The sequence below is a fragment of the Saccoglossus kowalevskii genome, chromosome 18 (assembly GCF_978046115.1).
Source record: "Saccoglossus kowalevskii chromosome 18, keSacKowa6.1, whole genome shotgun sequence".
Lineage (NCBI taxonomy): Eukaryota > Metazoa > Hemichordata > Enteropneusta > Harrimaniidae > Saccoglossus > Saccoglossus kowalevskii.
The window spans coordinates 17,492,750-17,505,733 of NC_140658.1; the positions used below are offsets into that span (position 1 = coordinate 17,492,750).

Sequence of the window (12,984 nt, forward strand, 5' to 3'; positions counted from 1 at the left end):
TGCAATAGATTGTGTTTTTGCGAATTTCATTCAAATTTACTATTACTATACTATGTAATAGGTTCTGTGTTTTGTACATTCATTTCAAGGGATGGGTTAGTTTCAGGGGTAAATTTTGTCTCCGGACTGTGACTTTCACTAGAAGTTGGTGCTTCGCACACACTTATAATTAATAAATAATAATTAATGTTAACCAGGAGGAAATCAGAGTCTGCATTGACAATGTTTGCCAGAACGATTCACAGTAGTCTCCCACTGGCAGGCTGATTCACCTGTATTTCTATGAGTAGGATTTGGTTTGTACTGAAGTTTTGTATGAAATTACTATGTCAGTTGCAGGTAATGTGGGCGCCAATAACAGTTGAGTTCAAACACTAGCTTGTAAAGCAAACAGAAACATTGCTGTACTGTTGTGAACATCGTACAGTGCTTATCATCGACACTTCACAAACTAAACAAAATTGTATTATTTAAGGGAACAGAATAGAAGCCAATACAAACAGTGATTACACTACTCGTGGCGATAGAATAGAAGCCAATACAAACAGTGATTACAGAGTGATTAAACCACTCGTGGCGATCGATGATCCTGTAGCTGTCCAGGATAGCTGGATTCACAATTTATTATGTTCTCAATTTCTGCATGAAAAATCATTTTTTTAAATAAAGTGGTGGGCTAAAAAATATATATTTGAACATTTGCAGTTGACTGAAGAATGAAAAATAAACAACATTAAACATTGCCGTATAGCGAGCGAAGTCAATGTTTTTATTATTATGCTATTATTTTGTAAAAGACTGCGTTGCAAGATCCCTTCCGTCCAAATCCCCAATGACAGCATTCAAAATGTTCTCCATTCACAAGTAGCTGTTTCATCACACCGGCCCACTCAGACATAAACAAAACAATATAACAAGACATTTCCGGTTAAATGAACAATTTAATGAAGCGCACATGTATGTACGATACACAATGAGTATTATCTTGATGAAATAAATAAAAAAAACTAGACTTCGGTTTAGGACGCCAACAAATCCTAGATCGCCGTGCAAAATTCATGTAATCATGGTGTACTCTTATTATTATTATGTATGTTCCCAAAAATGTCCAGACTAGTCTTCACCGCTTTGTCCAAGATGTTGGAATGAATATGACCTATTTTAAATTCTGTACAACCATTGGTAAGTACGGCGTTCCATTCTATTCATATTTACATTTTTCTAGACACGCTCTTGTTGCTGAGTGTGCAGAGTCAATAACAGAAATGCAGCAGAACACTTCGCCATTTCTTGAGACACACGTCGACTTCATATGCATTGTAACATCGATACTCATATCAATGACAGATGAATCATGAATTTTAACGACGCTTACATCTAGACCAAGACTTTCGGAGAGTGCAATGCTATTCAATTTCTATCCTTGTTTTCCTTGCTTAAAAATTTACCCAACTTGTTTGTGATTTGCTAATTTAAAGAATAATACAGTTTGACTTGAAGCGGCTCAGCCTATGTACATAATTTGCCGTGAAATACCAACAGTATCACATGTACACGCAACTGACTGCATAGTTCATTAATGGCTCTTTATATTATTGTTTTTGCATGAAAATAACACCGGAGATTGGCTTGTTCAAAGTAGCAGAATGCACTGTGACTATTAGTCATGCTTCAAATTCTTAGAAATCTCAATTTTGCATATTTCTTTCAGTCAATACCATTATTATTGAGCAAGCTTGTAACTATGAGTAAAGCAGTACATATGTAGTAGTATATAATCATATCGTCGTCATTTAGACGGTATTCACTTCAGTGATCTGAAATGATTCAGGGATTGAGTAGCACCCTAATTCAGTTGGTCTAGAATGTGATTCAAAATGAAGGCATACACATTGTATTACCTTTATTATCATAATGTATTGCTTTCAGGGCCCAGGATCTCACGTGATTGCAGACAACCTTGCATTATTATTGTGTATTTTATGAGATGTTACAATGAAACGAAATAAGCGCTACAATAACGTTTATTAACATTCCGTGCCTAGATGACGTCGGTAGACAGGGAACTGTGACGTAACTAAATAATGTCATGTCACAACAAGTATAAACACAGAGAAAACACTAACACGCGCTAACATTGTCCTAAAAACAGCTCCAAATGGCATGTAACAAGCAGGACCCCCAGTGATGAACAGTAATGAACGAGCCTACTCCCGGAAATATGCAAACACCATATAGCATATAACTAAATAACTAAGAATATGATTAAATAGTACCTACACAGTTACCTACAATGTCGACAAGTCAAGTGTCGCCATGGTAGCAGATAAAGTGACTATTGCCAGATAATCACAATTAAGCATATATAGCAAACTAAAACATACACACTCATACTGATATTAGCTCCTATTCTTGTTCTGCATTGAGAACCCATACGAACCATTGGAAATTATAATTATTTGGTATGCACTTCTGGAGAATAAAATGAGACATGTACGTCGCGACAATAGTTTAATTAACTCCCGCTAAAGTGCTTCCAATCATAAACATTGTGGTTCGAAAAAGACTAATATGTACTTTCACAGATAATTGACATATGGTTAGTACCTGAGCCGAAACGTGTGACCAGTGAAGTAGAAAATTCAATGAGAAATATTCTAATTATTCTCAAAGGCAGTGTTTAATATGCTATAATAACTTTTATGGTAATAAGAGCCTAGTAATTACCGGGAAAAGGAATTGTTGAGGAAATGATACCAGACGAAGTTGAGTGCATTTCAAAGAACGAATGTACACGAGAATTATTTAAGTAGAAATTAATCATATATTTATAAAAGAAACATATTTAAATTAGGAAATATTTGTTAAGCGTAGTTTATTGGATAAGAACTATATTAATCTTTGCAACAGAGCAGGGAATATGATGTCATGATATTTTTATGATTATTATTATTATTATTATTATTATTATTTTTATTGTAAGGACGATTCCGAATGTGGCATACCCAAGCTAGAGGACCTTTACATGTATTATGTGGACGTAATATTTGTTAATAACAAAATAATCACGTTCACCCATTGCGATTTTCTAAACAGTATTCGGCTTTACCGACAGTGTAAAGAATTTTATGAAGCAGAGTTTATTCATCTAAGCGTAGATATATCTTTTACAGATTGTTCACTGAATTGAATATTGTACTTTCTATCGTGTCTGCGTTTAGGCATTCTCCCATATGGCAATATTGACAACATAATTGTTTATCATCGTTACGAAAAAACTCCGATTCCGTCATTTATTTCTGGCACTATTTTCTAATCATTGAATTGTATATGTTAATGTAGTGACTATGTTGCAGGAATAAAAACTGTACTTTTTATACCAAATCAATCCAACTGATTAATATTGTTATTGTTCCGATTGATGACACCTCTATGTATGCGAAATTTGTCATTGTAGCGAAATGATTTGATACCTTGGAAACCAGCTAGCAATATCGTGAGAATCTATTCTCTATTGGCTGAATGATTTAGTAGGTGTAATCGGCTCATAAACATTGGTAGTAACCATAGAGACCGGGTGAATATATTACCTGGTCGGTTTATTAATCGTGGGCGCATTCGGTTATAATCATTCTGTCTTCTTCCACAAAAGTAGAAACACAGAACGGACTAGATTGCCTCAACTCTAAGGTAAGGATGACCCAAATTCAAGCGTTTTTATGTCTCGTTTAATTGTTGTATAGATGCGGCAATGTGTGTTAAAGATTCAAAACGTTTTTCTGGCACACAACGATCGATTTATTGCATAAATGCGAATTAGTAAATAATGCATAATTTCACGCCTCTGTTTGTATAATTTATCCCGTCCAATTTATTTGAATTGTTCTCATTAGTGTTACAAATACACAACATTTGTAATTAATATTGATTCTGTCCATCACACCCAAACCATAGTCACACAATTTAAAAATGGTTTTCCTAGGTATATTATTATTATTATATAATATTGGCCTCCTGAAAATAAGGTAAAGTATTACTTTGTTGATACGTTGATCATCTGTAGCAAACAGCGGCCAATATGTTCACTAGAAGGAATCAATAATGAAGTTTGGAGAAAAGGATATTTGTAAACATTTCATCTTGGTCTGTGACACTTTAAATTATCCACACGCTCATATTTTGTATTTTGTGTACGTTTACTACATTTATAAAAATAGGTTTATGTTGCGACTACCAAAATTCACTTTTATTTCTTCATTGTAATGTTCAAGGCAGCTTTATTTATATATATCACATACAATTATTTCAAATTACCTAATATTGTACATGAAAATAAACAAAACTTTATATTCTGTCTTGTTATGCATATAATATATATTCTGTGGTTTGTCATCAATTTGTGTATTTAAAATAGCTTTCAAAACCTTTAATCTAGAATGCTATATTTTTGATGTGATTGTCCCAACTGAATTCTTTCTGGTAATATGCAAATCGTTATACTATCTCATGACTGGCATGGGAATTTGGCCACAGGATTCACCGCGCCACTAATAAGTTAATAACTGTCAGATCCCATGCATTTCAGTGTCAGGCTGTGCCGCTCTGCCATAGTTTGTGTGATCATCTTCACATTACGCCCATCTGATATCTGATAAACAACAACACAAAACACAAAAAACAACACCTAACATAATTAACACAAACTATCGTCTGTGTAATAGTAACATATATAGATATATCAATGGTTTCCTAATCAATAGGAACATTTTGAGACAAAAAATGCGCGATTAAAAAGATCTTAATGAACTCCTAGTGAACCACAATATCCTAAATCTTAGCATGGACACCGTAAATCGGATTTGTATCACGTTCTACTAGAATGTTACTGGTATGAACAATATGGATTTGGAAATGTGTAGTATTAATAGTACTGTACAATGTACGAGGCGCTGGGTCACAAAGATACGATCCTGTTTTGTATCAGAGTTCTGAAACACGTCTAATCATGATATATATATATATATATATATATATATATATATATATATATATATATATATATATATATATATATATATATATATATATATATATATATATATCAGGTGCGATATCTCATAGGCTGAGTCATCATTCATATCAAGGCGCAGGATTGCATAAACACATTCATGATTTGAGTTAAAGCGCAAGATTATATAGGTACTTCTCCATATTACCAATACTAGTGTAGTTAAATCGGTTTTATTTTTGGAACTTTCGGCATTTGTAAAGATAGTTGAGCTAGCAATAAATAGAGCACTACATAACGCTAGTATAATGGTATGTATACGAAATGAGGGAAAGGTAACTAATCATTTAACAATTAGAGGCATTTTAATCAAGTCGTTTATTCTACTATACATATGTAATTGAATATATGATATCCATACCAATCATATACATTTCCCTCTGTAATTGATGACTTACTATGTGTAAACATGCCACGGGTGAATACTCTCTGCATAACTAAAATGTACGTACATTTCAACATTGAAATACCATTGAAATACCGATTCTTGAATACCATTAATAAGAATAGTCAAACTCAATGAAAAATAGAAAAGATATTTTGAGAGCTTTAGTCTTGAACATAAAATATGTTATATTTAATTTTTTATGACGTTGGATATAACTATCAAGGTTTCTTTTGAAATATCTATATGCGTTTTTTCCATGATGGCAGGCATAAGAGTTTAGTGATTTCGCACACTGACAATTCGATGCAAATCGGGTTGCAATGAAATAAATATACTATTACTACAAATATAGTATGACTATATGAAACAAATATTACGATTAGACTTTGACGCAGTGTGTCCATTCCGCTGTGGTATTAATATTGTAAACGTTACCGTCTACAAAACGTTACCGTCTACAAAACGTTACCGTCTACAAAACTTTACCGTCAACAAAACGTTACCGTCTACAAAACGTGATGTCCCGGCTAAACTAATCGCTGTTTCCTTAAATTCAGTCGGAAGACCTACAGAGCACGAAGGTTAAAACGATTAATTCTATGAACACAAGTATATAGTTTTCAGTATGATTCTTCTAAAATATTGCATTGGTAGTAATGCCACCTTCGGAATCGACGAATCGGCTAACAAGTATCTCATTCCCACAAATTTCTCACGAACATGTCTGTCACAGTGTAAGGCCTGCTTATCGCAATTGAGAGGGCCACCCACAGAACTCACACTGGACAAGAGGCTCTTTCCATGCTAAAATGGGATAGACAAGACAATAGTACTGGAAATGAAATACACATACACCAAACTATCGAGTTAAAGCGTATGACATAAATACCTGAATTGAACAAATGAAGGGAGAAAACCCAGCAAAAACAAGCCGGTTCCATTTCTGGTCAAAATGTTCATTTAACCGGATGTGTTGGCATTCGATCAGTTCAATGTCCCCAAAAAGATAATTGTTACATTGCTCAGCGAATTCATTTCGCGATAAATGTAACATTAGGCAGCATGCGCGCTTTTGTCCCTTGTACTATTCATACTTCATTCTATCGAACAGCTGTATTCTCAGCTTAATTAGTGTTCGCATAACATCCAACGTTCTTACAGTGTAGCAGTATGATTCTAGAACATTTGATGATGACGTGTAAATAATAATTATATTCACAATTTTGTGAATTATCTATGGAAATGAAATTGTTAATAACGGGTTTTCAAATTGTTAACATTTTAAATATATAATAATACTATTCGTTTAATTCAACAATTGCTAAACAAATATTCTTATTAAGTGCTTTCAACCAAAGTTCCCCGAGTCTGCTAACACATTGTGCACACCGTAGCATGGTGATATCCGAGTAAACAGTTTAAATGTATTTGAGGAAATAAAATTGAGGAAAAAAGGGGTAAAAAGATTCAAGATACCTTCGTCAAATGATTAATTATACTCTCCACTGCACCGAGGGTAGCATTGTATGTGTGCAACATACGCCATAATGGATTAATATGAATAGCACGACAGGATTGTCTCGTTTTTACTCACTCCTGTCAGCTTTGGTAATAGAGTTTTTTTTTCTTTTGTGCGTGTTAAATAAGTGTTATGCATGGGGTAGTTTACCAACATTGCACCGAGACACCAGCATAGACATAGTGGTATGTCGCTTAGAATTTGAGCACGCGAAAAGGGAAGCGTGGGTGTAATTGTTATTGTTACTTCTCTGTATTGTTTATTGTTCCCCTTTATTAAGGTTGTTAACGTATGAACTATATTAAATTGCGTGGCACCATATAGTTTGGTTTTTCAATGGACAGAAAACAATTCATTATGAATTCAGTTCATAGCTGCATGGAAAGCGTACAGTAGATGAATTTTAAACGAGTTTTTTTATTTAACAGACACTCTCCAGGAATTGACGAAACATGTCTGGTACGTACAAATGTGTAGTTTTCTTGCTTGTTGCAGCAGTACTGGTAAACGTCGTATACTCCAAGGTACGTTGTACGTAAATACTATTGCCAGCTTATAGAGTACTTGGTGTAAATAGAATGTTTTTCAAACAAAATATCATTTTATTTTTTGTGTGAAAGTGAATTGGAAACTTTTCATATTTGATATTATAAATGTACTATTATAAAAAAAACTTAATATGTCGTTATGGTGTGGGACGTGCTACCTCTTTCATAACCCAATAACAATGGAGCTGTGTATTTGGCTGTTCATTTCATTTCATTTCATTTTCTACTGTAGAATGATGACGATAATAACGACGGATATATGGAAAGACGCGGAAAAGGTTGGTGACGATATTTTCTTCCTTTTTGTTACAAACACCGATTCCCAGAAACAATTAAACATTTCGCTCATGACATATGAATTATACTATTTGTAAACAAAACACAAAGTAATGTTTGCTCCAACGAATGTAATCCTGTTTTATTTTTAAAACACATTTTAGCAAGGGTTGGCGAGCTTTTTATATTAAACTGTTTTACTGGGTATAGTATTGACCATGCCTCTGATTCGTGAATCTTTCTACTATACAATCACCGTGATAGAATCGGCTTCATTTTTGTGACTTTCTTTGTAACTCGAGTAATCGCCTTATTAAAATAACGTTCGTTTAACTGTGCTACAATTTCTGTACATTGCCATGTTTGGGAAATATAACAATATTATGCCACCTATACATTGTCATCAAAAAGGAGTAAACCATATAATAACATTTTCGAAATTTGTATTCACGAGGTAGAACATCTCGCACATGCCTGGTCAAGGTTTACACCGTGTAACAGGTTGAGTACATATGTCCTCAACGTATGTCTGGTATGATTTTAATTTTACTTTGTTTTGTCTACAGGTAAGCCCAAATCAACTCTCAAATTCGTAGACCTACGCCTACCACTGTGATATGCGTGTTGTATAAAGTTTTCAAGAATGCTTTTGACATACACAAGGCCCATTTTTAGTCTGATATACTTTATTGTGTTTCTCATATATATTCACAGTAACAAGTTGTCCCCCTATTGAACCAGATGACGTCGGCACGTGTTCCAACAATTATAGTTGTGACACTGATGATGACTGTAAAAGAAAAGAGAAGTGCTGCATTAACGCGTGCGGCTCTTACACGTGCGTTACGGCTGTTTGAAATAGTAACTGTTTAAACGAGGTATATTGCATTTTAAACTCATATCTTATATCGTGCTTTTAATCAGTCTCAATAAAAACAGAATACAATAAACTCACATGCGTAAATCCAAAGAAATATAGAATGAAACTCGGAGCCAAGTTGACAAGCATTGCTCGCAACATTACTTGATCTATCATCGTACACCAATAAATAAACACACGTAGACTTGCTGCCTGTCAAATGCCGAACACCTATACAACCAGAAAAAGTGGTATATTTGAATAACATAGTTTTACGGTAGTGACCTGGAAAACGGGGTACAATTTAGTGATTCAGATATTCTCTGAACATTATTAAGCATGATACTAAAACAACATATACATCATCTGAAAGCTCAGATATAGAAAAATACCGTAGTGCATATGCGAAACAAATGTTTGTCAAAGGGGTTACCAGACGGCCATTTTCGTTATTTAGATTTCTTGAGTTTTTCCGACCACATCTATTAAAAACAACGGGTTTTTAACACTTTCCATCACGCAAATTTCTCAGAGATTTTGTAACTCTGCAGAATAGACAATCTTGTCCCGGTTTCTCTTTATCTGTTTTTCGTATTCTGTAGCTACGGCAACACTATAGACATACCACCGTTGTCAGTATCTGTCTGTAATTATTTGGTCGTAGCATTTAAAAATAATCATATGCGGAAAACAGAAAAGCCTAGACGCGATCGTCTAACGTACAGCATTACGGACGTTCTGTTCAAATGACACGTAACTACCAGTATTAAAAACGGGTGCCAACAATAGTCGGAATGAAAAAAAGAATCTAATTAAAAATAGATTTTTTAGGCAAATATTGTACGTTTTCGCCTATAGGCTTTCAGTTTGTTGTAGTAACATATTTAGTAAATTTTAAAGAATTTCTGAATTGCTGTTTAAATATTAACTCGTTTTTCCCCTTGTTGCTACTTAATCAGTTATGTCATTTTTTACATTACAGAAGCGTTTCGTCACTAGAGGGCGCGACTTTTCTAAAAAATTGATGTAATAGTGGTAGAGAGGTGCGCCCTCAATTGTCCATAAATGTTTCTCTCTCTTGTGAATAGTGTATTATTGTCGAAGGTTTAACAATACCCGGATTACAAGCGTCGTACACTGATTTAAATATCAATATCAACACATACGCGATTTCGCGAATGTTTTTTCTCGTTGTCTATTTCAATTAGTTTTTGTATTGTCTGGAATTATCCGCAAAGGTGTTCAACCGGGAATGTTTCATTTTATATGTTTTCTACCCGGGCCCAAAACACTATTAAAGACACGTACATAACACGGTCGTTATATGATGCTGATTGTGATGATGGTAATGGTAACTGTGATGATTAGACCATACAGTTATTAAGCAAGCGCCCTCATGTTTGTCCTACTTTTCGCTGGTTCCCGTCGTCCTTTGCGAATCGCAAGTAGGACGCAGGTCATTGACGCTGCAGGTCGGCGTCTTCTACACCGATCTGACGCATATCGCGCAAGGTGTGCCGGGAGTTTGTTCGAAATTTCGAAAGTTTCGAAGTCAATCGTCGATTGCCACATATTTTACGGATATATTAAATCGTTTCAGAGACCTGTTTACTAAATAATGATAAATGAAAGTATTTTTTGAGACACGTTTTCGATCGGACTCCAGCTAAATGTTGAAAGTAAGCCCAGGTTTTCTCTTTACCATGATCATAGCAAGTTGCGATATTCATGGAGAATGCAGAGGCACGTTTAAATTTCACTCTAGTACTATTGCTCAAAATTGCTCAAAATGTTTTCGGTGACTTTTATCAGTGACAAGTTACCTAATTAGTATGCATTTCGAGAAACCACAGTGAATATTAATTTATGCAAATGAGACGAGTATTTCAACCAATTGTGTCATGCAACTCCCCCCTGCACTGCACAAAGCAGCTTTGCATAGAACTCATTTGCATATTCGAATATAACTACAAGACGCTGTTGGTTAATAAAGTTCATGCGTAAGTCAATTGGTTACTTTAATCACTTTAATAAGACGTTTCACGCCCCGACTCCAAATAAAATGTTCAGTTAATTAGATTAAAATATACATGACTTGCGTTAGAAAAGTGCAATCTTTTCATACATGCCAAAGCATTAGTTTCTATTATAAATGACTAACTTTATAAACTTACTAGAGCCTGTGTGTTCTAGGGCTGTTAGACGCGCAAAATCGAACACGTTCAAGCCAGAAATAGTAATGAAATATTCACCAGAATACAAGATGAACGGAAATGCTAGGAAACTCCTTTCAGTGAAATTAGTCTTTAATGTTTCGTTCCCAACTATATACGATAACAGAACATTTTTTCTCCCAAGTTTTAGTGCATCACGTGCGCCATTTCACTACAGTAACATTACCTTGCAAAACATAGTCCGTGATAAAATGGTTCGTATTTACGTTTCTACTGAAGTCTGACATTAATAAATAGTTCGGATGTCACATACGTTTTTTTCCACTTTTTGTAATACGTTTTCAGATGTAACAACTATAGGAAAATGGCCGTGCGTATTGAGGTGATTGACCACAAAATTGAAGGCTGCTTGTGGCAGAGGCACTATTGCGTAAAGCGCAAAGGCCTCTGGGAAGGAGATTGCACAGACGTGTGTCATCATATGTTTGCTGGTTCCCGGCGTCCTTTGCGAATGGCAGGTAGGACGCCAATCTCCTTACCAGAGGATATGGCTATTACTAGTTACCTGCGTCCTACCTACCATTCGCAAAGGACGCCGGGAACCAGCAAATATGCAAAGCTGCTTTGTGCAGTGATGATAAGTAACGCGCATCGAACTGTGCGGAGTTCGGTAGAACGCAGGTAACTAGTAATCGTCATATTGTTCTATTTGGGCCGGTTTTCCGGCCGGAAGGAACGTGACTGAGTGACGTAATTTGAAAACATTCCAAGTTACGTTCTGCGTAAACGTGTCTGTAACACTGCAATAAAGCCATGCTCATACATTCTGCCTGCTTAGACTTACATATTTGAGATGTTTCTGACATTCCTTGCTGTTTCTGTGCAAATTTATAACAAAAGGAACAGTTTTTTATTCGTCCAACTTTCGAAAGTAAAAGGAAACCCCTGAACGGCCACGAGCGTAAGCGCTGATGTCAGATAACCAAGGGAAATAGAACAGGCAATGAGAAAGTGATGGACCAATCAGAACACCGGATTCGTTACTAGTTACCTGCCTCTTGTGGCTTGGTACGCCATGACACTTGAGGCGGGAACCAGCCAATGTTATATGACGCCTTACTAACCGATTTTGGCTAAAATAGCGCCCCGCCGCATCTTTACACTTAGTATTTATACACACAACTTGATATTTTTTTCATTTTGCTTTTTAATCACGTATGTTAGTGAAATATTGTTTAGTATGTGAAATATTGATGTCATAAATAATTCACTCTCGTAAACAACAGAAACTAACACATAATAACGACAATCAAATTTGTGTTTGAAGTTAGAAAGTACTTGAGTAATTTCCGGTTTCAACTAGTTCGAAAATAGAACGTCGTTGAACGCGATAAAATCACGCGTAGAACGCTTTCCGAACCAGAGACTAGCAGCGTAAACTTATTGCAAATTTGCGCAATTCGGGCCAAGTTTGTTCTTACAAGTTTTCTAAGTTTCATTTATCATTATTTAGTAAACAGGTCCCTGAAACGATTTAATATTTCCGTAAAATACGTGGCAATCGACGATTGACTTCGAAACGTTCGAAATTTCGAACAAACTCCCGGCACACCTTGCGCGATATGCGTCAGATCGGTGTAGAAGTCGCCGACCTGCAGCGTCAATGTAGTTACCTGCCTCTTGTGGCTTGGTACGTCATAATTCTTGAGGCGAGAATCAGCCATCTTGTGTTCCTCACGGGATAAAAGCCATGCTGTCGATGAGGGCGTACTCATCACACTCGTACGTTAGTTCATCCATCCTCACTGGTTTTGTTCGTTTCAGATTTGAAAATAGACATTGCTTTGACACCATCTACCAAGTCTACTTCAATTGAAGCTCCGCCAATCACCGATAGTATTTGACTGTTTGAACCCATTTTTAGCTGTGAATCGATGTATGATATATCGTATGGTATCTACTAGAATTATTGACATGGTATTGCTGTATTGTGCTTCACTTTCTTAAATGCTATAGTATGTTCTTTTCAAATTCTCCAATACATAGCATGTAATAAAGAAAATGACTAAACCGATAGTGTTATAGTCTGATCTGTTATAAATAATAATATACACGATTTCCTGTTCGATGTCCGTGTATGTTTATGCATATT

The 12,984-nt window shown here is 35.4% G+C and overlaps 1 protein-coding gene across 1 annotated transcript; it reads left to right on the forward strand.

The window, feature by feature from the left end:
- The first annotated feature begins 3,584 nt into the window (after nucleotides 1-3,584).
- On the forward strand, nucleotides 3,585-12,902 carry LOC102805138 (waprin-Thr1-like). The gene is made up of 5 exons (XM_078013758.2): nucleotides 3,585-3,690; nucleotides 7,404-7,499; nucleotides 7,756-7,801; nucleotides 8,514-8,677; nucleotides 12,657-12,902. Exons 2-4 carry the CDS (start codon nucleotides 7,428-7,430, stop codon nucleotides 8,654-8,656), a joined length of 261 nt encoding a protein of 86 aa, XP_077869884.1. The 5' UTR covers nucleotides 3,585-3,690; nucleotides 7,404-7,427; the 3' UTR covers nucleotides 8,657-8,677; nucleotides 12,657-12,902.
- The last annotated feature ends 82 nt before the right edge of the window (nucleotides 12,903-12,984 follow it).